The 26621-nt window shown below is 43.4% G+C and overlaps 1 protein-coding gene across 1 annotated transcript in view; it reads left to right on the top strand.

Annotated features, from left to right (window-relative positions):
* Positions 1-9980: 9980 nt before the first annotated feature.
* DHX8 (DEAH-box helicase 8) overlaps positions 9981-26621 on the top strand; it is a 28755-nt gene continuing 12114 nt past the window's right edge. The window contains exons 1-14 of the mRNA XM_040245217.1: positions 9981-10553; positions 14655-14740; positions 15240-15312; positions 15972-16057; positions 17286-17395; positions 17778-18137; positions 18510-18654; positions 18748-18951; positions 19611-19698; positions 21836-21933; positions 22887-23034; positions 24032-24213; positions 25886-26080; positions 26340-26525. Coding sequence (XP_040101151.1) covers positions 10406-10553; positions 14655-14740; positions 15240-15312; positions 15972-16057; positions 17286-17395; positions 17778-18137; positions 18510-18654; positions 18748-18951; positions 19611-19698; positions 21836-21933; positions 22887-23034; positions 24032-24213; positions 25886-26080; positions 26340-26525 — 2109 coding nt within the window. The 5' untranslated portion in view covers positions 9981-10405. The remainder of the gene's footprint in view (positions 10554-14654; positions 14741-15239; positions 15313-15971; positions 16058-17285; positions 17396-17777; positions 18138-18509; positions 18655-18747; positions 18952-19610; positions 19699-21835; positions 21934-22886; positions 23035-24031; positions 24214-25885; positions 26081-26339; positions 26526-26621) is intronic.

Below are 26621 nucleotides of genomic sequence, written 5' to 3'. Positions count from 1 at the left end.
ACCATATCATTCAGTAGGTACTCAAAACCTACTGAATCTCTTTCTTTTCCCTATGGCTAAAAAAAAAAAAAAAACAAAACCCACAACTTTGGAAAATCATGGGCACATAAACAAGGATGGCTATAGACATTCATTGTGAGAGCAGGCCACATGGTATCCACTGATTTGTTTAAAAGTGATTCCCTGGTGGCTCAGACAGTAAAGCATCTGCCTGCAATGCAGGAGACCCAGGTTCGATCCCTGGGTCGGGAAGATCCCCTGGAGAAGGAAATGGCAACCCACTCCAGTACTCTTGCCTAGAAAATTCCATGGATGGAGGAGCCTGGTGGGCTACAGTCCATGGGGTCACAAAGAGTCGGAGGCGACTGAATGACTTCACTTTCACTTTTCACTTTCAGAGGATCCCACAGTGATTCTCAATTTGATTCAAGCAAGCTCAATTTGAAAAATATCTTAGTATTCTTAGTGCTTCTTGGCCCCTAAGGAATCAGGCAAGTTAGAGCATGTTTGGATGAAGATTCACATTTAGCCCATGAAACTATATATTGCAATAAAATGCTTATATTTTATCTTGTATTACACAGCCACATGATATAATTATACTGCATGGTATGCCAAAGGCTCAGAATAGCAGAACACTTATTTAAATTGCAGTTTAGAATTTCTCAAATCACTACCTTTTCCTAAGAAATCCATGTCCTCATGACATTGTCAGTCCAATTTAAAAAAAAAAAGCAGGAAATATCGTTTATCATTTGAAAATGCTGTCTCCATCTTATAGCAGAACATCTAGCCATGTGACTTTGGGCAAACCATTTGATCTCTTCAACTTGAAAAACATTTTCATGCCTACCACGTGCAAGGTTTGGGGATGGACTTCTGTGGGATGACTCAGACATGCCTTTGATGAGAAAGGCATGCTGGGTAGGGATCTTCAGTAGAAGTAATTAGGGAATCTGCAATAGTTCTGGAAGCAGAGTATTTAGGAGGGGGAACTAGCAAGTGGTTTGGTTTGGTGGAAGCATATGGACATGTAGATGCACAGGGGCGCTAACTAAGGTTGTTGGGAAGCTATTAACACGATAGAGGGCTCCTAAGGGAGGCAGGCATCCCAGATTTGGAGCCTGGATGACTTGGATCATTGGATGTCTTTTAAGCAGCATTAGGGAAAATGGCAGGAAGTGTCAGTGTGAGGGAAAAGCATGATGCTTTTGGTTTTAAACATGCTAAGCTTAAGATCCTTACTTGGATATCCAGCTGGAGCTTCCAATAGGTAACTGAAATAGAAGATTAGAGTTTGAGAGTTGCAGGGGCTGGAGACAGAGACCTGCGAGTTGCCAGAAGTGATAGCCGAATTTGATTGGATCCATGTTGATTAGGACATGGGTTCAGCTTATATAATAGAACACCCTAATATGGTGATTTCAAACAGACAGAAGTGTATTTCTTCTTCACATAATAATTCAGTAGAGAGGAGCCTAGGGCTGGTATGGTGGCTCTGAGAGGTCAGAGATTAGGAATGCTTCTACCTCTCTGTTCTAGGAACCCTAGGGTCATGACCTTGTTTACACTGTCTGAGATGACTCAACACTATCACATCTGTACTTCCAGGGAAGGGGGGATAATGAGGAAAAGACAGGACCTGAAAGTACTGTAGGACTAGAATCAGGGGAGTCACCTGTGGCTTAGTGGTTAGGATCTGACATTTGCACTGCCACAGCCCAGGTTCAATCCCCGGTCTGAGAACTAAGATCCCGTAAGTTATGTAGCTGTGGCCAAGCAAACATAAACTATAGGACCAGAATCCCAGCCTTAGCTAGATGTGTGGCTGCTCACAATAAAGGTTACACTGCTTGTCCTTCTTATAAATAAGCAGCCAATAAGAGGTGAGCAAAAGACATATGAACCACTTTAAGGTCTGCTCTATAAACATGTTTTGAATATCAATAAGTCCTTGCATAATGAATCAGAGAGTGCACAGTGGTGAAAGCTGAATTAAAGAGGAGTTTCACACGGGCTTCCCTTGTGGCTCAGCTGGTAAAGAATCCGCCTGCAATGCAGGAGACCTGGGTTCGATCCCTCGGTTGGGAAGATCCCCTGGAGAAGGGAAAGGTTTGCCACTCCAGTATTCTGGCCTGGAGAATTCCATGGAGTGTAAAGGCCATGGGCTTGTAAAGAGCTGGACACGACTGAGCGAACTTCACTCACTGGCTCACTTCACAAGGGCTTCCCTTATAACTCAGTTGGTAAAGAATCTGCCTGCAATTCAAGAGACCCTGATTCAATTCCTGGGTTGGGAAGAAACTGGAGAAGGGATAGACTACTCATTCCAATATTCTTGGGCTTCCCTTGTGGCTCAGCTGGTAAAAAAAATCTGCCTGCAATGAGGGAGACCTGGGTTTGATCCCTGGGTTGGGAAGATCCCTGAAGAAGGGAAAGGCTCGCCACTCCAGTATTCTGGCCTGGAGAATTCCATGGACTACAGTCCATGGGGTTGCAGAGAGTCAGACACGACTGAGCGACTTTCACTTTCACTTCACAATGCTATCCACATGTCAAGGAAGATGAGAAATGAAGATATTAGGGCAGTGGGCTTCAACTGGGGTTTGTTTTGCCCTTCAGGGGACATTTGGCAACCTCTGGGGACATTTTTGGTTGTCACGACTAAGGGCAGAGGATGCTATTGGCTTCTAATGGTAGAGACCAGGGGTGCTGCTAAACAACCTATAGTGCATAGGAAAACCCCACCAGCAGCAAAGAATGATTGCTGCCTAAAAGATCAATAGCGTTAAGATGGAGAAATCTTGTATTAGGGGATTAGGGCAGTGGTTCCCAAACTTTGCTACACATTAGGAATCACCCAAGAAGCCTTAAAAAATCCTGATGCCCAGGTCACACCCAGAGCAATGATCTCAGAGTATCTCAGAGTGAGACCCAACTGGTAAATTCTGTGAACAGGAAGTTTTAGCAGGGACTGACACAGAGTGGGTTCTCAATACACATCTGTTGAATGAATGAACACATAAATGAATAACTTCAAGAAGGTGGAAGCAAATGGCCAGGAGTTGGCGGGATAAGTTGGAGAAGGAGGCAGGCAGGAGGAGGGGGAACAGAGAACTCCAAATACAGTTTACATTTCTCAGAGCTCTGGTTGTATCAGGAGATAGAGAAAGACAGTAGAATAAGTAAAAGCATATAGAGAAAAGATTTCTTATTTTTAGGTCAGTGGGGACTTGAACATGTCTGTAGGAAAAAGATAAGAAACAAGGAGAGAGAAAGGGTAAGGATGCAAGAGATCAGAGAGGTTGTTAATGGAGGGGACAAGATGAAGAGCATTGTGGGTGCATGAGCTTTGAGGAAGAGAAAGGATACATTCCTAGAGACAGAAATATCAGGTGAAAGTATGGACTGATTCTGAGATGGAGGTGAGGGCAGGGATGGGAGGGAAGTCTTGACTGGCTTTCTTTTTCCCTGTAAGTAGGAGGTGAAGTCTTCTGAAAATGATGGTGGTAGGTGTGGGTTTGGGACTTCAGGAGAGTTTAGACATCTTTAGTCATGTTATATGGGAAACCACTGTCCAGAAGAGCCCTAAAGGGGCCCAGGTGAGGTTCAAGATTATGAATTTATACTGGGTTGAACCAGCTTGACCTTGGGACTGTTTCTAGCAATACCCAGCAGTGTGGGAGGGAAGAACAGGGTGACAGGAGCCACTTAGGGTTGGCAGATCAGTACAGCAAAAAACAGTGGAGGGAGGGCTTCCTTGACATTTGTGACCACATTTCCAAATGTTTGAGAGAATATGAGTGAAATTGAGAGAATGCTGATAGATTGGAAGCAAGGATAGATGAAAGATTTAGAGGCACCATGAAAATTAAGAGACGGTCGGTCCAGTGGTGGAAAGGATACACTGGGTTAGAGAGAGGAGTTTCAGGTATTGAGGTCAGGGAGTAAAACCATTTCAAATAATGATGGCCTTTAGTGAATGGATTTGATGACATTATCTCTTAAATCTTGTCCAGCTCTAAAACTTCAGAAGTACACCTGATTGAATATTGCCTTTAAACCCAGATATGCAAGTAGCTGATAGTGTAACCCCAATCAGTCCTTGTCACAAGTGAAGTTTCATTAGGTCCAAGTCCATGGGGATAAAACAGGACAGGGATTTCTGGACATGCTCAATAAGAGAGGTTGATCAACCAATATGGAATCTCTGTGTCCTGCAAAAATTTTCAGATAAGTTCTACCCACATTGCTATTTGAGAGTTAATGGAAGATTATAGAGTCCTTCTGGGTCATATAAAAGCAAATCTATGGGGGAAGTTCTCTGGTGGTTCAGTGATTAGGACTCTGAGCTTCCACTACAGGAGGCACAGGTTCGACCGCTGCTCGGGGAATCAAGAGCCTGCAAGCTGAGCAGTACAGTTTAAAAAAAAAAAAAAAAATATATATATATATATATATATATGTATATTTATATAAAACTAAGAAGAAACACTATTTGCCCCACACAAACCCATGTGAAAAATCTTTATCCTCACTTTTCCCTTTCCTCTCTCTCAGCCGATTTGCAACAAAAGAGGGTAAGATGTTGCTGTAAGGAACAAATGAACTTATTGGAAAGGTGAAATCACAGGCTGGAGGTCTCATACTAGGAACAGTATTGAGAGGCAAAGGGGATGCTCATTAGGATTCATGATCATTACTGAACCAAGCAGGGAACCCAAGGCCCTGAACTCTGTCTCTTTTCTTCTTCGCCCTGAAAGCCAGAGCCGGCCTCCTAATTGCCCCATATGCTGGTTTTATTTGGTGGCTCAGCTGGGTGGAGTGAACCCTAGGAAGAGATGCATTCATTTTTAGTTACCGCACCAGATTGCTAATTTTCACTCTGGAGGCATCAATCACCATAATGACTATAATCCCAGGACGGAGAGGCATCTATTTTGGCACCAGGGCAGCAGCTCTTGCTGCCACCAAAGATCCTCTGAGGCTCAGGACCTGGAGAGCCCGGGGAGGAGTCCCACACAGCTCTTTCTGCTGGGCCCTCTCAGACTTGGGACAGAGGACACGCTGGGAATTCATCCTTCTTTTCTTGGGTGAAAAAAATGGAGTTTTCGGAGGAGCAGTTTCTTTGGAGTTAGTGGCAAGCATACAGATTAACACAGACCTTTGGCCTCAAGCTAACTGGACAGCTGTTTACATCCCTGACTTGTAAATAGAACACGATCCCGTCTGTTCTCTCCTCTTTTCCTATCAATATATTTCTTGGTTTGCTTTTTTTTTTTTTTTTTGGTATCTCTCCTGAGGAAAGCCTTAAGTTTCTAAAGAATTGCCTCAAACAGAAACCAGAGGGTAAAGAAATACCCTCCTCCAGAGATGGGGGCTAAATATCACTAGAGGAAAAAAAAAAAAAAAAAAGCTCTGTGTAACTTGTCACTTTGTTTCCTAGACTTGTAATATTCATTATTTAAAATTTTTTCTTTTTAAAGACAATCGACCTAAATGAAGTCTACAAAATATCCACTAGATCCTAAAGTTCAGTCACTTAAAGGATGATTAGCATTTAAACATTTCACAAGATTAAATAAACATGTGAAAATTTCTAACCACTCCCACAGAGGGTGAGGAGGTAGAGATGGGGGAATAAATTCTCTTAACAAGTTCACATCCTAAGGGTGTCTGATTTTTTTTTTTTCTTGACATTTTAAAGACAGCCCTTAGAGTGGGAGAGAAAGGAGGAGACTTGACTGTGACAAAAAAAGAAAAAGCCTGTTAAGAAGGAATTTTTTTTTCCCTAATACTATAAAACTTTGGAGAATTTAGAGCTCAAAGCATCCATTATTAATGTGGATGGCAGGATGATGGCCTGAAAAGAGGAGAAATTTAAGGTCAGGGACATTTGGGGCAAAATAGAGGTTGTGCTTGGGCATTGGAAGATAAGGCAGACAAATAAAGGATTGCAACAGAAGGAATGGTCCGGTGAGGTGGCCCTGGCCCCATCCGCCCCCTTCCCTCCCCAGGCTGCCCTTGGCTGACCTGACGTGCTTTGTTTTTTTGTCTCCCAATCACCTGCCCTCCTGTTTAGGCAGCACAGAGACCGGAGTAATAAACATAGCTTTGCCACCAGCCATGAATGTGGCATTAAGAATATTCTAGTTCTTCCTTGATGGCTTTCTACTGCTTTTCCAATCCCTAATGATACTTTCCAGAACCTATCACAGCACCTGGGCACAAAGTAGACGTTCAGTACATCACTGATGAATTGATTCAAATTTGGAGAAGAATTTGGGGGAAAAGAGTGAAAAAAAAGAGGGGTATTTCACTACTTCACTCTCTCTGGGCTTCTGTCCCTCTCAGCAAAGGCCTCAGATGAAAGGGTTCTGGCCACTGGCATCAGTGTCTTTCAGCTGGTTCCCAGGCTCTCTGATTAAGTCAGGCCACAGTAGAGCAGCAAAAGTGAAGCCACCCAGTCGTGTCCAACTTTTTGCGACCCCATGGACTGTACAGCCTACCAGGCTCCTCTGTCCATGGGATTCTCCGGGCAAGAATACTGGAGTGGGTTGCCATTTCCTTCTCCAGGGGATCTTCCTGCCCCAGGGATCGAACCCAGGTCTCCAGCACTGTAGGCAGACGTTTTACTGTCTGAGCCACCAGGGAAATCACAGAGCAATGAAGCAGGTGCCATTTTTTCCTGAAGTCTCACTGCATTAATAACAATGACAGTTGAGGGGCAGTTATATGTGTGTGTGTGCTTAGTTGCTCAGTCATGTCTGACTCTGCAACCGCATGGACTGTAGCCCACCAGGCTCCTTGGCCCAAGGGGATTCTCCAGGCAAGAATACTGGAGGGGGTTGCCATACCCTCCTCCAGGGGATCTTCCCAACCCAGGGATGGAACCCAGGTCTCCTGCATTGCAGGAGGATGCTTTTACCATCTGAACCGCCAGGGCAGCCCCAAATAAATCATTCCGATTTTGGCTTCCAGAGCACAGGTGTTTCCCCTAAGGTCCCAGCAGAAAAAGTCAGGGCTGTCTTGTTTGCAGCAACACCATTTTGTTTTGGTGACAGGAAGTCTGGTGGTTTTTCTCACCAACTTCTCCAAGGATGCCATCTATTAACTCCACACTTCTGCCCTCACCCATCTAGTCTAGGATTGCCCAGCAGCTCAAGACTCTCTTCTCTGCTTCCTACTTTCCCTCAACCCCCTAGTTCTTATGCCAGCATCTGGGACCAGTCTCTGGGACAAAACAGAAATAATGTGGGAATTGCGGTGAGAGTTGAATATATATATCAGTCTAGAAAGAGGCATACAAGCAAAGCCCTTTTTACTATTGGATCAGTGTGGGAAATCATTTCATATCCATGATGGGTGGTGGTAGTGATTAAGCATAAGCTATTTGTTTCAATATTTTAAATATTGTCTTGTGAAGGCAGGTTATTTACTGGGAACCATCAATAGCTGTATTAAAGAAGCCAAATGGAGGCTGTCCAAGGAAAGTAATATAATATTGATGAGCAATTAATTATACCTGGTATAATATTTCTTTCTTTTGTTTTTTTTTTGGCCACACCCTGCCGCACATGGGATCTTAGTTTCCCAGATGGAACCCACACCCTCTGCAGTGGAAGCACAAAGTCGTAACCATTGGACTGCCAGGGAAGTACTTATCTGGTATAATATTTGGAAATATATTCAAAGGATGATCCAGAATATATCCAAATATATTCAACGTGAATTAATTCACTTTTGCTTTTTGGCCACCCTGTGTGACTTGAGGGATCCTTGTTCCTGGACCAGGGATTGAACGCAGGTTCTTGGCATTGAAAGTGAGAAGTCCTAACACTGGACTGCCAGGGAATTTCCAGAATGAATTCACTTAAAAAATTATTTTATTTTTTATTGAGGTATAGTTGATATACATTATTATGTAAGTTTCAGATGTACAGCATAGTGATTCACAATCATAATTTTTAAGGGTTATACTCTATTTATAGTTATAAAATATTGGCTATATTTCCTGTGCTATACAATATACCCTTGTAAGGATAAACTCACTTAAAAAAATTTTTTTGGAATACAATTAATTTACTATGTTGTGTTAGTTTCAGGTGTACAGCAAAGTGAATCAGTCATACATATACCCACTGTTTTTTAGAGTCTTTTCCTTATATAGTAGGCCCTTATTAGTTATCTGTTTTATATATAGTATTGTGTATATGTCAATCCCAATCTCCCAATTTTCCCCTCCCTGCCGTGAAGTCACTTTTATACCACATTTGGTTCAGTGTCTTTCATGGGAAAAGAGGAAGATTCCACATGCATGTGTGTTTGGGCTATCAATTTATCAGTATCTATGTACTTAATGTTCTCCTCTGGCTTCAAAAAGCATCCCTTGGTATTATAGGGTATATGTGTATTGCATAAAAAACTTTGACTTCTGAAAATTTGTACTTAATGGCATACACAAATAAAATCAATGTATTGTTGTTTCTATTTACTATTGAGATGTGTGTTCAATAATTCCCCCCTCCCCAAATTAAAAAAAGTTTTTGTCGTTTTCTTATAGTACTGTTACCACTACTGCATATTATGGTTCTATAGCCTTTTTTCCCTCAGAGCTTTTAAAACAAAACAAACTCCATGTTTTCTTCCCCCCATCCAGCTAAATATTGGAGGAAAGCAGAACATGAACGTATATATATTTTGAAAGGCACAGAAGCACAAAGAAAAGAATTCAGTGGAATAAGCCCCAGGTAGCCCTGCTCCAAGCTGGCAAGTTGAGCTTGTTGAATGATGTACAAGATTTTTCATCCCATTCATGTGGGAACAGAGGAAGAGAAAGGGGAGTGGGAAGAACACAGAGGGTACAGTGCTGATCCTTAGGCTCCTGGAAGCATGGAGCTCTTGGAAGTGATGAGAACTACAGTGAGATAATGAAAGAACAGAGTTCAAAGATGCAGTAGGGTAATGTACCCTGAAGCTAAAAGCAAAAGGGTCTGACTCCCTCCCTTTTGATGAGAAGGCCATCAAAAGGCACTTGGGGGTGCCTTCTGTTTCCTCATTCATCATGCAGAGTGGTGGGGTGTGGGAAAATCCTCACCTCACCATGTTGCTGCTGCTGCTGTTTAGTTGCTAAGTTGTGTCCAACTCTTTGCAACACCATGGGCAGTCACCCCCCAGACTCCTCTGTCCATGGGATTTCCCAGGCAAGAATACTGGAGAGGGTTGCCATTTCCTTCTCCAGGGAATCTTCCAGACCCAGGGATCGAATCCGCGTCTCCTGCTTGACAGGTGGATTCTTTACTGAGCCACTTAGGAAGCCCCTCACCTCACCACAGGTTGTCACAAAGGAAAAGGGGACCTGAAGCAGAAGCTGGGAGACCTGAGCTTACTGAACTTTGGGTTCATAGCACAGCTGATAGTTCTGAGAGGGCTGAGGGTATCAGCAACTGGAAAACTGGGGGTTGAGAAGTGGTTTTCACAGGAGAGGAGCCAGGCAGCTCTCTGGTGTCTCAGACTTTGGGGATCTATGCTTGACAGACTTGATGCTGACCACTGTCTCAGCTTTGGGATTATAGCAACTGCCATTGTACTGTGTTTATGAATCAGGATCCTTGTATAGTTATCTCATTTGGTCATCACCTAAAAACCCAGTTAGAGCAATATTATCCAAGATTACAGACAAGAAAACTAAGGCCCAAGAGATTAAGGTCACTCAGCTAGGTAGGGGGAAGTATCAGTTTCTTCATCTGTAAAGTGAGTTAATGATAGAACCAGGGTCCATCGCCTGCTGATTTGTTACAGAATCTCTTGGAATCGTCATGATCCAAGCAGATGCAAGGCCCCAGGAATATAGGGGTCTCCTGTTAAGCCAATCTTGCCTTTTCCAGAGTTGAATTCAGGTTTGTTTGTTTTTTAAGACTTCTAAAGCGCAGGCGCAGCGGGTGTGTATGGGGGTGGGGCGGGGGGCGGGGGGGGGGGGGGGGGCGGGGCGGGGGCGGGGGAAAGGAGACGGGAGGAGGCGGCGGCGCCCGTCTCCTCCGCTCACCCTGCGCAGGCCACGGTCGCCCTCTGCCGACACAGGGCGGAAGCGCGTGGAGAGTATATGTTTTCGTGCCTGAAAGCCAGCCAAGAAGATGGCTGACCTATAGAGGGCGCCCGTCAGCGTGTTGAGTAACCCATTCAGCGGTCCCTTCCTCGAGCACTTCCTGTCTGATCTCTATGATCCATCCGGTTACGTCAAGAAAAGTTCCTGGAGCTTTCGATTTATCGTAAACAAAAGAGAGGTGCGCCGACCCGGAAGTTGAAACTGGACAGGGGCGGGAGTAGCTCGGAGGGCCGGCAGTGTGGGGGCCCGGTGGAAGTAGCTCCGAAGGGCCGCGGTGAGGGGCCCCGGGAGGCCGTGGCCATGGCGGTGGCTGTGGCCATGGCGGGAGCCGTACCCGGGACAGAGCTAGGCCCCGCGGAAGAACTCGCCAAACTCGAGTATCTGTCTTTGGTGTCAAAGGTTTGCACCGAGCTGGACAATCACTTAGGCATCAACGACAAGGATTTGGGTGAGTCTGCGGAGGTCCCTGTGGCCTCTGGGTCTGGGCTCGAGGAAAGCGGAAGGAGAAGGGGGATTGATGGGCCGAGTGTGTGTGTGTGTCTGTCACAGAGACTTGGCCCAGAGCACCTGCGGCCGTGGCCTGCTCTTGAGAATTCTCCAGGCGGAGCTGTTAGAACGCTTTTCCCAGAACTGTCAGTGAAACCCGGAGCGGCCGTCACTGCTTGCTTCCCCCTCTGCCCCCCTGCTTTTCCCCCGTCCCCACCCCCGTCCCAGATAATTAAACAGCGTTAACGGCAACAACGCAGAGTCACACGACGATGATGGTGAAGATGATGTTTTTTTCGTGGCAGCCACTGACTGAGTTCTCACTACGTGCCAGATAGTATGCTTAGTGTTTTACTTTGTCTTATTTGCTCCTCATACCATCCTGTGAGATAGTATTTTCTGTTTATAGATTACGAAAACAAGGCTCTGAGTAATTAAGTAACCCCCCTCAAGATCACACATCAAAATGTGAGGTGAGCTTAGACTGGAATCCAAGTCTGTAACTTTAACTGTGCTCTTAACCATTCATGCTTATACTGTCTCTGAAGCACCAATGTATAGTGTCTCTCAAACATTAGACGTCTTGGGACAAAATGCACATGGGGCGAATACAAACCGAGGAAATGGAAAAGACGAGGGCCCCACAGCTCAGGCTGCAGGCAGGTGGAATCCTGGAGGCAGAGGGATGGATAGGGTCTAGGGCATGGGTGGAGGAATTGACTTGATAGGCACAGGGATGCTTCATTTTAACTGGAAGGAGGGCAGAATGTGATTTTAAATGCAGATGGGTTTAGGGATAGGTGGTAGGGAGATGAGGGAGAGAGTTCCCATTTGACAGTTCTGCTTTCTAAATGAAGATAAAGTCATCAATTGGAGAGATGGAAGAAAAGGACGCATGCATGAGGAAGAGGAGTCAGGGAGGTTAGAAGTATGATCTAGGGTAAGATACATAGTTTCTCTGCATCTGTTTTTCTTATCTGTGAAATAGGGATGATACTGTGTTCTTCACAGGGTTACCATGTAGCACCTGTGTATTTTAGTTCACTTTTCTCTTGCTTGTCATCAAGATGTGCCTATCTTGTGTAATTTTTTCTCAGTTTACTCTGTTTTTGATAATGAGGTGATGGACTGGTCAGGTTGCTATCTTTCTGGGTAATATGTTCCTTCCTTCTTTCAGGAAATGTTCACTGAGCTGGGGGATTAGGAATACAGTAGAGTACAAGATAGATTCCCTCAGTGGGCTTACATTGTTTCCCTCTATCTCTTAAACTACAGAGTACTAATGCATTAGCTCTTTTTAGAGGAAACAAAAAGTTCTTGAGACCAAAACTGCCCCACCTCCACCTTAATAGGCCACTTGCAAGTCCAGGTTGTCACCTGCTATAGATTGGAGGTTTCAATGACATCCTCCCTGGGTTTGATTAATTTATTAGAGCGGCTCACAGAACTCAGAAAGTGAAAGTGAAGTCGCTCAGTCGTGTCCCACTCTTTGCGACCCCATGGACTGTAGCCTATCAGGCTCCTCCATCCATGGGATTTTCCAGGCAAGAGTGCTGGAGTGGATTGCCATTTTACTAACTGATTTATTATAAAAGGATGTAACAGCTAAATGGAAGATATGTAACAAGGAGAGAGGAGCTCCGATGCTTTCTGAGTGCCCCACTCTCCCTGAATCTCTGTGCATTCACCAGCCTGGAAACTCTCCAAACCCTCTCTGGGTATTTATGGAGGGCTCATTGTATGAGCACTCACGTATTATATAGGCACAGCTCGCATTGTGTAGGCACAGCTGATTAAATCATTGGCCATTGATGATGCTGTTCAGTTGCTAAGTCATGTCCAACTCTTTTCGACCCCATGGACTGCAGCATGCCAGGCTTCCCCATCCTTTACTGTCTCCCAGAGTTTGCTCAAACTCATGTCCATGGTTGAGTGATGCCATCCAACCATTGATGACTGAACTCAATCTCCAGCCTCTCTCCCCTTCCAGAGATCAGGGTGGGGCTGAAAGTTCCAGCCCTCTAATCTCTTGATTGGTTTCCTTGACAACTAACCCTCATCCTAGTTACCTAGGGGTTTTCCTAAGGTTATCTCAGAAAAGTAAAAAAAATAATAACTTATTCTCTGCATTTAGGAGAGCTCCACACCAGGGATAGAAACCAAATATGTGTTTCTTCTTATAAATCACAGTATCACACTGTTAAATACAGATTTACGGAACCAGTAACATTAAAAATAGTAATATTGGAAAAGTGTGATTGCCAGAGTTAGTTTTAGTAACAAAAAAGCTAAACTGCCAGAGTTGGTTTTAATAACAGAAAGTTATATATTTATTTCTTTTGTGTTTTACTTGTTGACTTGTTTTATTTTGACCTTGATGTATTATTTAAATCAATGTCATTATTTCTCCTGTTTTCAACAATGAGCTAGTTTTTAATTACTGATTCATTTTTGATAGTTCAGTTATATGATGTCCTCATATAATTCTGAAAATTAAAAATAAATCCTCATTAATGACAGCTACAGTGTGAATGCTGGTAACTGCTTTAGGATTGGCTCTTTTGAGCATTGTATGACCAGCACCATGTGATTTAGTTCTCTGTCCACATTCTCTAAAGAATTTGGGCTCTGAAATCAGATTTCTGGATTCCAGTTCTGGTTCCACCAATTATTTTTGGGTAGGTCATTGTCTCAAACCCTTAGCCTCCTCGTCTGTGAAACAGGGACAATAGTACTACCTACCTATAAGGGTTGTGAGAACCATAGGGGTGACCCATGTGGAGCACTTAGTATAGTGTCTGGAATGTAGTAGATGTTTGAGAAGTCTTAACCATTGGCACTGTTGTTATTAACTTGTCATTAAATAAAAACCTGATGGCATCTGGCTTTCACTTAACATCATAAAAAAGGTAAAGGCAAATTTCAGCATGGAAATGGTATGTGGTACTAGTTTATAAGTTGGTTATCCAGATCTTCCATGTTATTGTTATTATTTTTTAGAATTAAAATCCAAATGAAGGGAATTGCCTGGTGGTCCAGTGGTTGGGGCTCCATACTTTCCTTGCCTAGGACCTGGGTTCAATCCCTGGTTGGGGAACTAAGATCTTGAAAGCCATATGGCATGACCAAAAAAAAATAGGCCAACTGAAATCATTAGAAGTTGAGGCAATTTTCTCAATCTATCATAAAATACACTTTTCTCCTGCAAGTCTCTTAATTAATAAATAGTTCTAATATTGGAAATTTTGAGAACTAGGCAGGTTTGTGAAATTTGGGGGTGGGGAGCAAGTGAGTCTTTCACCAACTTGGATATTGTACCACCCAGCGGCTGCCTGGACCTCATATATATTATAGATCGTGTGAGTCCTTTCAGAAACTGTAGAAAGCATCCCATTGTGTCCATGTGTGCATGCCTGTGCACGTGTGTGTCGGCTCATGACCTTGGACATGCTTGCCTCTAGAATCTGTATGGCGGAATACATACCTAGTAGTTTCATGAAGCAGAGAAGGCAGTGGCAACCCACTCCAGTACTCTTGCCTGGAAAATCCCATGGATGGAGGAGCCTGGTGGGCTGCAGTCCAAGGGGTTGCAAAGAGTTGGACACGACTGAGCGACTTAACTTTCACTTTTCACTTTCATGCATTGGAGAAGGAAACTGCAACCCACTCCAGTGTTCTTGCCTGGAGAATCCCAGGGACGGGGGAGCCTGGTGGGCTGCCGTCTGTGGGTTTGCACAGAGTTGGACACGACTGAAGCGACTTAGCAGCAGCAGGAGTTTCATGAAGAGTACAATGATCTGCGACAAGGAGGTCTTCCTCTCTCAAGTGCACTCAAAGGCCTGGTGATCCATGTTTTCTTTTTATTTATGAAGATTAACTAGGCCATACATGGATAATCTTGGTAATCAATTCTTTCTCTACTCTTACTGAATGATGCTTTTTGGTTTTTAGGAAGACTGAAAACTGTTGGATAACCAAACTGGTTTTATTTTTAACATACTTGAAACTGATTTCTTCCTCAAGTCTCCATTCTCCTGGTTTTAATCCCTTTTCTCATTTGCAGCTGAATTTGTGATCAGTCTTGCTGAGAAAAATACCACCTTTGATACTTTCAAGGCTTCGTTAGTCAAAAATGGTGCAGAATTTACGGTATGTGTACATAGAGACCCCTGTTTTTTTAATATCACTGTTGGATTTAAATTTTGATAGTACATGCCAATAAAGTGAACCATTAAGTATGTGATGTTTTCATGACACTAAGCAGTGGTGATATAACTGAATTGCCTGTGACACCTTTTTAGGAAAATCGGGCAGAATTTCCATTATTAAATCTTTATGGGTGCTTACATTCTTGTTCTATGAATCAAGAAGTCAAAAACAACAGTCTAGGTGTGAAAGGTAGTTCTAAACCATGGGAAATAAAATAGTTGAAGGGAACTAAGTCACATGCCTGCAAAGAGTCATAAATATCAGTTTTCTCTGAGGTATGTTACTAGGTTCAGGCCACATCAGGTTGCCACTCTGCTTTATTTGTCCCAGTTAGTTAAATTCAGGTGCATTACCACTCTTTCTAAAGGACACTCCTTTTCTTAGTGTTTTTAAGCACTGATCCAGGAGCTGACAATCTTTGTTCTGTTTCTTTTCAAAGGATTCACTCATTAGTAACTTGCTGCGTCTCATACAAACCATGAGGCCTCCAGCAAAGCCTTCTACCAGCAAAGGTGAGCAGACCTTCTAGCCAAGCTTCGTCTCCAGTATGGTTTAGGTTGTGAGCATCCTGTAAATTGCATTTAGATCAGCCCTGGGTGTTCTTTGGAAGGAATGATGCTAAAGCTGAAACTGCAGTACTTTGGCCACCTTATACGAAGAGTTGACTCATTGGAAAAGACTGATGCTGGGAGGGATTGAGGGCAGGAGGAGAAGGGGACGACAGAGGATGAGATGGCTGGATGGCATCACCGACTTGATGGACGTGAGTTTGAGCGAACTCTGGGAGATGGTGATGGACAGGGAGGCCTGGCGTGCTACGATTCATGGGATCGCAAAGAGTCGGACATGACTGAGTGACTGAACTGAACTGAACTGACCCTGCTGCAGCTGCTGAACAAGTAAATTAAAGTAATAAGACATAACCAATCAAATGCATACTGAATCATACTCCCCATCCCAGTGCCAGTATAGTTGTTGAAGGTTTTGTAATCAGTATTTTTTTTTTTTTTAGGAAGTTGAATTATGTTTATAGTGATGTATAAGAGTAATATGTAGAAAAATGTTTTTAGTTTGATGCAAATCTAATGTTGAGGTTCTTTTGTTAATCTCTAAGAATATTAATTATGTCTTTTTTTTTTTTTTTACCCTTTCATGCTTTTAATGAATTAAGATCCAGTTGTTAAGCCCAAGACTGAAAAAGAAAAGCTGAAGGAGCTCTTCCCAGTCCTTTGCCAGCCAGACAACCCTTCTGTTCGGGTACTGATACCATTTTGAGCTTGTCTACCGCAGCTACATGCCCCCCCACCTCACCCCTTTTCTCTGTCTCATTAGTTATTAATTTTAAGTTTGCCTTCACTGTAGTGTATTAGTATTTTTTCAAAGTAAAAGTGTCTGGCCACTCCCTGAGCACGTACTATGTGTAGAGTAGTGTTAAAGGGTTCAGAGAATGATATTCCAGGGAAATGAGATTGGGAATTGTGGGAAGCAATGATTAAGGGATATGGAATAGGTTTGAAATAACTTAAAGTTCTGAAACAACTGCCTGTTGTGCAAAATTAGATTTTTTTCTTTGTTACATATTGTGTGTATGTGTTCAGTCATGTCTGGCTCTTTTCGACCCCATGGACTGTAACCCACCAGACTCCTCTACCCATGGAATTTTCCAGGCAAGAATACTGGAGCGGCTTGCCTACTCCGGGGGTATCTTCCCTGACCCAGGGATCAAACCGGCATCTCCTACATTGGGAGGCAGATTCAAAGTGTTTTGATTTTTTTAATTTCACTAGTACCTACTATATGCCAAGCTGTTATAACTATCAGGGTACAGTGGTGAACAAAACAGACTAGAGTGTCTGCCCTCTTGGACGTTACATCCTGGTACTGGGGCAGGGAATGAACATGTAAACTTCTCTAGTGGGGAGGAGGCAAGCAGTACCCAAGTAAGTAGATGATATAGCTGATAGCAGTGAGAACTATGGAGAAAAATAAAGAGGTGAAAGAGGGAAGGGAGTGGAGAAGGAGAGTGCTGTGTAAAAATTTTGACGTCTATTTTCTGTTCATAATCACCACTTTCATGCTTTCATGGGAGGAAGGTAAAGTCGCTCAGTCATGTCCGACTCTTTGTGACCCCATGGACTGTGGCCTACCAGGCTTCTCCGTCCATGGGATTCTCCAGGCAAGAATACTGGAGTGGGTTACCATTCCCTTCTTCATGGGAGGGGTGGTACCTAATTGTCACCATAAGGCTTGTATTAAGGACAAAGGGGATTTGCCAAGTGTGGAAATGACTTCCAGGAGCCTTTGCTCGTTCCTTCTCCCTCTGTCTCAAATTGTGTTGGAAATCTCTGCCCCCTCTGCTTCCCTCACATTAGTGGTCAGAACTGTAGGGACTGTTAGATTTGCAGATGACTCTGAAGTACAGATTCTTGAGAGTGGACTTTTCTTATCCCCTTTTCTCCTGACGTGGCTGCCTCTGTCTCTGTAGACCATGCTGGACGAGGATGATGTGAAAGTTGCTGTGGATGTCCTAAAAGAACTGGAAGCCTTGATGCCCAGTGCAGCAGGCCAGGAGAAGCACAGAGACACCGAGCACCGGTTTGTCCCTAGCGTCCTATCCTTTGCAAATTTAGGATAGTGATAGTTGAATTGTGGACCAGCCAAGCAAAACTGGGCAAGTTTACAGAATCTAGACTGGCCACGTACCATACTGTTGGATCTATTTTCATTCCTCCCTGGTGAGAGTGTTTAGGCAGCAAGTGCTGAGATGTTCAGAAGATAGAAATCTGGGTTGAAAGAGGGCTGAATACGTTTGTGGTCTCCTCTGTTATTAGCCTGCAGGGATGTCAGTCATAGTTACTGAAATTCCAGCTCAACATTTAGTGGGTACCTTCCATATGCATGGCACTGTGTTAGGTGCTTGGGAAGGCGAGGATGGAATTGGGTTGGTTTTGTTTTTCAAACAAGTATTTGTTGCTAGGGACAAGGCCAAGAAAAAGAAGCGCAGCCGGAGCCGAGAGCGAGAGCGAGACCGAGACCGTGACCGCGAGCGAGAACGTGATAGAGACCATAAGCGGAGACACCGGTCCCGATCTCGATCACGTTCCCGGACCCGGGACAGGAATAAGGGGAAGTCTAGATACCGGTCCAGGAGCAGAAGTCAGAGTCCCCCCAGAGATCGGAAAGACCGAGACAAGTATGGGGAGCGGAATCTGGACAGATGGCGGGATAAGCATGTGGACCGCCCTCCCCCAGAAGAACCCGCCATCGGGGACATTTACAACGGCAAGGTGACCAGCATCATGCAGTTCGGATGTTTTGTGCAGCTGGAGGGACTGAGGTAACGACACCAGCAAAGGGCAGAATTTCTTTTATCACTGGGGATTTTCATATTTTAAAAAGTGACTGTGTCAGGCTGTTAGAAGTTGACCTTTTATTTGAAATGTCATAGAGCCATTTATTCCTTCCTCTGACTTTAGGAGATCCACTCTTTTGCTAGTTGACACAGAAGAATTTGTTGCCCCCCACCTCCACCCTAACCCCCAACTTTTTCTTTGGGAAGGTGGTAATTCTAGTTTATTGTTTGGCCAGTTTCTTGGAACTTTGCTCTTGAGTTTAATACCCCTTTCCGTTAGTTCATTTCCAACAAGGGTGGAGAGTGATTGGGAGAAAGGTATTTTAGGCATGTTCCTGATGTGTCTGACTTCCTCAGGAAGCGGTGGGAAGGCCTGGTGCACATTTCTGAGCTCCGGCGGGAAGGCCGTGTGGCCAATGTGGCTGACGTGGTGAGCAAAGGCCAGAGGGTCAAGGTCAAAGTGCTGTCCTTCACTGGGACCAAAACCAGCTTGAGCATGAAGGTAGGTGAGATATGCAGCTGGTTTCCACATCTGATGGTCAAGGAGGCATAAGAGAACGTCAAGTAAATGCTCTCCCTTGTTTTTGTGCCTTAGGATGTGGATCAAGAGACTGGAGAAGATCTAAACCCAAATCGACGGCGGAATCTTGTCGGGGAGACCAACGAAGAGACCTCTATGAGGAATCCGGACAGGCCCACCCACCTGTCCCTCGTCAGTGCCCCTGAAGTAGAGGATGACTCACTAGAGCGCAAGCGCCTTACCCGCATCTCTGACCCAGAGAAGTGGGAGATCAAGCAGGTCGGGGCCCTTTGCTTTTATGGCCACAGTCATTCAGGGTGTAGCATGATGGTTATGAGTGTGGACCCTGAACTTCAGACCACTCAGCTTATCATCCTGAGCCAAGTTATACTACCTCTTTGTGCCTCAGAGCCCCCACCTATAAAACAGGGCCAGTGTTGGTATTGTGGGGATTAAATGAGTTAGTAAAAGTGATGTTAGATTAGTGCCTGCACGTGGTAAGTGCTGTTTGAGCGATTGTTCCTGTTTTCATCATTTGTCAGTAAACATCAAAACCCCAGTGTGCCAGGCCACTGTGCGAAAACTAAGGCTATGAGGATAAATGTATCATGGTTCCTAGCTTTGAGGAACTCCCAAGTCCAGCAGAGGAGACAAATTGAAGCATATAACTGGGAGGGTTTACCTTCTACATAATACAGAATGTGCAGAGTGCTGTGCAGTCAGGGAGCAGATAACATATCCTGGGAATGCGACTCTGGAGCTGTGCTTCTGGGCATGATGTTGTGCCCCCAGGGGTGGGATATATGGTGTTTGAGGCCCTGCAGTCTTGGGTCAGCAGAGGAAAAAACCTCGGTTTCCTACATGAAGTCTTTGTATAAAGTCAAAAGAAGAGTGTTGATCTAGCAGGCAACAAATGTTTCCTTTTATCCTTTGGCTAGATGATTGCTGCTAATGTCCTTTCCAAGGAAGAGTTCCCAGACTTTGATGAAGAGACTGGCATTCTTCCTAAAGTGGATGATGAAGAAGGTAACCAGCCACTTAGATGGACCAGGATGATGGATTGGGAGGACAGTTGGCAAGTTCAGCCATAGATAGGGTTTATTTATAGTTTAAGCCAGTGGTTAAACTCATCTGTTTCTTGGGTTTCACAGCTCTTCTCTCAAAGAATGATGGAGGCAAAAAAACCTTATTTTTCTGATAAATATTTATATATTGCTGTACTTGTTGCTTATGATCAGTTTTTAGGATATAAGGTGCTTAAAATCAGTTTTTAAGATACAAGAAGTTCTAGTATTTGGGGGAGTGAATTTGATCTCATATTTTTAGTAATTGTTCTCTAAACCTTGGATCCACCTAGATTACCTCTGAGTTGCCATGGAAACAATTTTTAAGCTTAGCCTATTGGTAGTTTTTTTTAAATTGTGAAATAAATTCCTTAATGAAGTGTATATGGTTTATATACCCACCTGTGTACCCACCACCCAATTCAGTTTAGTTCAGTTGCTTAGTTGTGTCCGACTCTTTGTGACCCCATGAACCACAGCACACCAGGCCTCCCTGTCCATCACCAACTCCTGGAATTTACCCAAACTCATGTTCATTGAGTCGGTGATGCCATCCAACCATCTCATCCTCTGTTGTCCCCTTCTCCTCCCGCCCTCAATCTTTCCCAGCATCACGGTCTTTTCAAATGAGTCAGCTCTTCTCATGAGGTGGCCAAAGTATTGGAGTTTCAGCTTCAGCATCAGTCCTTTCAATGAACACCCAGGACTGATCTCCTTTAGGATGGACTGGTTGGATCTCCTTGCAGTCCAAGGGACTCTCAAGAGTCTTCTCCAACACCACAGTTCAAAAGCATCAATTCTTCTGCGCTCAGCTTTCTCTGTAGTCCAACTCTTACATCCTTACATGACTACTGGAAAAACCATAGCCTTGACTAGATGGACCTTTGTTGACAAAGTAATGTCTCTGCTTTTGAATATGCTATCTAGGTTGGTCATAACTTTCCTTCCAAAGAGTAAGTGTCTCTTAATTTCATGGCTGCAGTTACCATCTGCAGTGATTTTGGAGCCCCCCAAAATAAAGTCAGCCACTGTTTCCCCATCTATTTGCCATGAAGTGATGGGACCAGATGCCATGATCTTAGTTTTCTTAATGTTGAGCTTTAAGCCAACTTTTTCACTCTCCTCTTTCACTTTCATCAAGAGGCTCTTTAGTTCTTCTTCACTTTCTGCCATAAGAGTAGAACTTTATCAGCACCTTTGAAGCCCTTACATGCTCGCGCTGATTAGACCTTTCTCCTTCCTCTTAGGTAATCACCATCCTGAATTTTATCTTATTTCCTGTTTTTTTTTAGCATCTTACCACTTGTCTATCCCTAAACACTGTATTGTTTAGTTTGTTTTTGAACTTCCTTTTTTTTCTTGAGTCATCATTATTCTTTCAGTATATCTCTGTGTTGATTTTTATAGTTAAATTTCATTCGTTTTCACTGCTGTAGAGTTTTTCTGTGTATAAATTTGCCATAATTTATCCATTTTATTTTGATGGGCATATGGGCTGTTTTCTGGGGGTTTTTTGTTTGCCTTTATGAAAAGTTCTATTATGAAATTCCTGTACTTGTCTCTTAATGCATGTGTGCAAGACTGTCTCCTTTTCCTGAATATGTAGGAGGAGAATTACTAGATAGCAGGACATGTGTGTGTTCAACTTTACCAGGCAGTCCCCATTGTTTCCTAAAGTTTTTGTACCAATTTACACTACTGCTATAAGTGTAAGTGAGTTTCTGTTGCTCTGCATCCTTGCCAAAATTTGATGTTATCCAACTAAACTCCGCCCTCCCACCCCCCTCTATTGTGGGCTAAGAGTTGTTATTCCACATGAAGTTGAATGGCAAATGCTTTAGTACCATTTAGAATATCAGACAACAATTTTCCACAGGCTTAACTTCTTTTGAAAGAAGCTCTGATCCATTCTTAGGCTGAAGCACAAATGCCTTTGAAATGGCTGTTGGGCAGGGTAGTCACCCACATTAGAGTTTTGACCTTGGGAGCTATCTTTGATAAAGCTTGCCGATGCCTGTGGAAATTAATGGTTTATGTGAGAACGATTGGTCATTTATGTCTTTTGTTTCTGGCTAATTCTTCTTTTGGGGGATTTCCAGATGAGGACCTTGAGATTGAGCTGGTTGAGGAAGAGCCTCCATTCCTGAGAGGGCACACCAAGCAGAGCATGGACATGAGCCCTATCAAAATCGTTAAGGTGAGAAATGCTGGGACTCTAACCTGGCTGTGTCAAGTGAACTTCTTTTCCTAAAGTAATGATTCAGTTTTTCAGAGCAGGTTACTAGATCTGAGTAAGCAGAATTCAGGCTATAGGAGGCAGTAGTGACTGTTGGTTGGGGTCTAGAATGTTTTTGTTATAGAGGAAGATTGACTTGACTTTGTTTTCACCTTTTAAATTCTTACAGTCTCATTTTAGTGTGTTTTGGGAGGAAGCAGAGATAAATATGAGTGCTGGATCTATCATCACTGCCTTTGTCCAGGCTTTAGGGCTTGAGTCATCACCTTACAGGTTCAAGGGCAATTGTTAATGGATCACTCGACCAATTGGGTTTCCCAGTAGAAGGCTATAGCAGTAGATGTTGCGTAGGGTAGAGCTGTAAAGAGAATTCATGAAATCGTTAACGATAAAATTTGGGGTTTGGAAGAAGGTATCTTAGAGGCCCAACTGTTGCTTATAATCCAACCATATTATCCTCTGCAGTTCATCTCACGTGGTCTTCTCATGTCTGCTTGACAGTGTTGGTGACAGGGAATTCACCAGCTCTTGAGGAGACCCATTGCATCCCCAGATGGATCTGATCAGTAGACTTCTTTAGATAGAACTAAATATGTCTTATTGAGGCATCTACATTGGTCTTAATTTTAGTTCTCAGGATCATACACAAGAATATGGCTTTTCTCTTGGGGTTCTCATCTTCAAGCCAAAAATCCCCAGTTCTTCCAGTAATTTATCACTGTCCTTGTTCATGTTCTTTGAATATGGTACAGTTGATCCACTTCTTTTATGAAGTCTAATATGTTGATATGAAGTTTCTTCTGGGTGAGTCTCTTTTTTAGATTTGAGTGGCTTAACAACTACATTTTATTTCCTGGATATTCAATGCATACTGAGATCCCATCCTGCTGTTGCCTTGTCCTCTGTTGCACTAGAATCCAGATGGCTCCCTCTCCCAAGCAGCAATGATGCAGAGTGCCTTGGCCAAAGAAAGGCGGGAACTTAAGCAGGCACAGCGGGAAGCTGAGATGGATTCTATTCCCATGGGACTCAACAAACATTGGGTTGATCCGCTGCCTGATGGTAGGACTCTGTGGGGGTGGGTGGGTATGTGGACTTAAAAAAAAATCTGAACCTTCAAATATGCAGGGAGAGGGCACTGCCATCACGTAACTGAAGATTTAGCCTTGACTTCGGTGATGCAGTTTTTCCCTTCAGTTAGAGCATGTTTTTGTTTGTTTTGTTTTTTAAAAGTTTTCGTAACTGTGGTCAAATCATTAGATGGCTGTTTTCTTTTGAATAACTTAAAAATTTTTATTCTAAAGATAATACAGCTCTGAAATGTCTCTTTTCATATAATTCTTTGTGTAGTAAATATTAACTGACTGTTGGATAAGTCATAACAAATACTGTTTGTGTTTAGTACATGGGGATACAGCTGTGAAGAAGACAGACATGGTTCCTACTCTTATGAGGTTTACAGTTTGGTGGGGAAGTTGGATATTAACCAGATAATTACCAAATAACTAATTAGTTAAATCATGAACCAGTGCTAGATAAGAAGTAGAGGTGTGTTTGGCTGTTGTGGGTCACTTCCCTGGGAAGACAAAGGCCTGAAGGATAAATAGGATTTAGTCTGTCCATGGGGACGCATGGGGGTTGGGGAGTATGTTCCAGGCTGAGGAATAGCCTGTGCTGAGGCTGTGATGTCGGAAAGAAAACCTGTGTGGCTGTAACAGAGTGATGGGTGGAGTTCACGGGGCTAGGGGTGAGATGTGGCCGCAAGGATTTTGTAGATGGCATTAGGAATTAGGGCTCATTCCTGGTGTTCAGTGGGAAATGGTGCAAAGTTCTAAGCGGGGGCGTGGCAAGATCAGAATGGAATTTCCAAAGGATTATTGAGGGTGCCCTGCAGAATGGATTGGCTGGGTAAAGAGTTAGGAGGCTTTTATAATAGTTCAGAGGAGAGATGATGGCTTAAAGACAGGATGCAGCGAGGAGGAATGTACTGGAGAAATGTGATCTCCTGAGGGTTGGCAAGGGACAGTGAGGTTAAGAAGTCACCTGTTTTCCTTCGCAGCGGAAGGCAGGCAGATTGCTGCCAACATGAGGGGTATTGGGATGATGCCCAATGACATTCCTGAGTGGAAGAAGCATGCCTTTGGGGGCAACAAAGCTTCATATGGAAAAAAGACCCAGATGTCAATCATTGAACAAAGAGAGAGCCTCCCCATCTACAAGCTGAAGGAGCAACTGGTCCAGGTGAGAAGCTCTTTATGACGTGTTGGTGCGGAAATCAGGGTGTTTTCTAAAAATGACATGTCTTAATTGAAATCAGTGCATTTGAAGTGGCTTTTCTGAAGAGAATAGGAAAAAAACCATTTCCAACTACTTAAAAAAAATACATATATATTAGTCTACATATTTTTTTCTATGAGGAAATAAATCTATTTGAACTGGGGATCCCTGGAGCAATTACAAGTGGGCAGAGTATTGTGTTGAGTAAGAAAAATGAGGATGCTTGACTTCCCATCGAGGCAAGTCTTTACTTCAGGTACTTGTTTCTGTTTTCTTGCGATCTGATTTAAGGTCATGAAACCTTCCTGAGGCAACATATTTTATTAGTTTCCAGCAAATCCTTTCAATGATCTCTTATACATATACAAACAAGTACCAATATATGTATGTACATACACACACAGGTATCATACGTTTCATATGCACCATGTGTGTTTCTAGATGGCAGCATATTATATATGCAGTTCTCTATTTTGCTTTTTCCCCCTCAGTGACACAGCTCAGCATTGTTCCGTATATTTTTTTTAGTGCTTTGTTATGTGGGTGTACTGTGTTTTATTTAACTAGTCCTGTGTTAATAGACATGTAGGTTGATGGCAGTCCTTTGCTGTTATAAACAGTATAGAAATCAAGTGACTTTAGGGGGTAAGGTCCTGGAGATTTGAGAATGACAGTAGAAAGGAACTGTCTTTATTTGCTACTGAATTCTTTACTCATGTGCATATAATACTTGAAAAAACATACATATATGTATATAAAATATCAGGGTGAGCTGGATAATTTATGCTTTTGGCATTATTGTATTTTTATGAGTTTAAGGAAGACTACGTTTTTAAATAATTGAGTCAGTTTAAAGAACAAAAAAGAATACTCATGGAATTCTCTGGTGGTTCAGTGGTTAGGACTTCATGCTTTCACTGCAAGGGGCCCAAGTTTTATCCCTGGTTGGGGAACTGAGATCCTGCATGCTTCTTGGAGCATCCAAAAATGTAAATGAAATTAAAAGTTTAAAGTTTTAAATTTGTTATGCATGCGTGTGTGCTCAGTTGCTAAGTCATGTCCGACTCTTTTTGTGACCTCATGGACTGCAGTCTTCCAGGCTCCACTGTCTGTGGGATTTCCCAGGCAAGAATACTGGAGGCGGTTGCCGTTCCTTTCTGCAGGGGATCTTCCTGACTCGGGGATCAAACCGCATCTCCTGCATTGGCAGGCAGATTCTATACCACTGAGCCATCTGGGAAAGTGTTGAAAGTGAAAGTGTTAGTTACTCAGTCGTGTCCGACACTTTGTGACCCCATGGACTGTAGCCTACTAGGCTCCTCTGTCCATGGAATTTTCCAGGCAAGAATACTGGAGTGGGTAGCCATTCCCTTCTCCAGGGGATCTTCCTGACCCACATCTGCATTGCAGGCAGATTCTTTACCTACTAAGTTGAAAAAGAACATCACCCATAGAAAATCACCATTAATATTTTTTTCTATGCATACTTAAAAATTTAAACCCTGGTTGTCATCTTACATATGTGCACCACTGTTTCCCCTTTTTCTCCTTTAATGTTAGAACTTAATCAGTTATTTTACTCCTGAGTAATGTGTGGCAGATTTTAATGACCTTACTTACATTTGGTTGCTTTCAGGCTGTCCATGACAACCAGATCCTGATTGTTATTGGAGAGACCGGGTCTGGGAAGACCACGCAGATCACCCAGTACCTGGCGGAGGCGGGCTACACTTCCAGGGGCAAGATTGGATGTACCCAGCCTAGAAGAGTAGCGGCCATGTCTGTGGCCAAAAGAGTGTCAGAGGAGTTCGGTTGTTGCTTAGGCCAAGAGGTGAGTGGGTGATGACGCTGTTCTGGGAACAATACTACCTTTTTTCAGGTTTCTCCTGAGAGAGAGAGGGTTTCTCATGGTCATCAGATCTGTTCAGGATCAAACCCCAGGCAGATTTTACTTTGAGGAAATCACTGTACATCTTAGTCAAATTCTGTCTATTAAAATTACGGATTATAGTCTGGGCTGAAATCGTGAGTGAAGATGGCAAAAAAGGAGAGGTTTGTGTCTAAGGTTTTCCACTTCTGTTCTGCTTTAGGTGGGCTACACCATTCGATTTGAGGACTGCACCAGCCCTGAAACAGTCATCAAGTACATGACAGACGGGATGTTGCTCCGAGAATGCCTGATCGACCCTGACCTCACTCAGTATGCAATCATCATGTTGGACGAGGCGCACGAGAGAACAATTCATACTGATGTGCTCTTTGGATTGCTGAAAAAGGTAACTAGGTGCTCGTCAGTGACCCTTCTGCCTGTTGGGAACTGAATTCTGGGAATAGATGTTATTTTTTAAGATTTGCTTACTTTATCATTTATT

The sequence above is a fragment of the Oryx dammah genome, unplaced genomic scaffold, assembly GCF_014754425.2.
Source record: "Oryx dammah isolate SB20612 unplaced genomic scaffold, SCBI_Odam_1.1 HiC_scaffold_8, whole genome shotgun sequence".
NCBI lineage: Eukaryota > Metazoa > Chordata > Mammalia > Artiodactyla > Bovidae > Oryx > Oryx dammah.
This window is presented reverse-complemented; position numbering and strand designations above follow the sequence as displayed.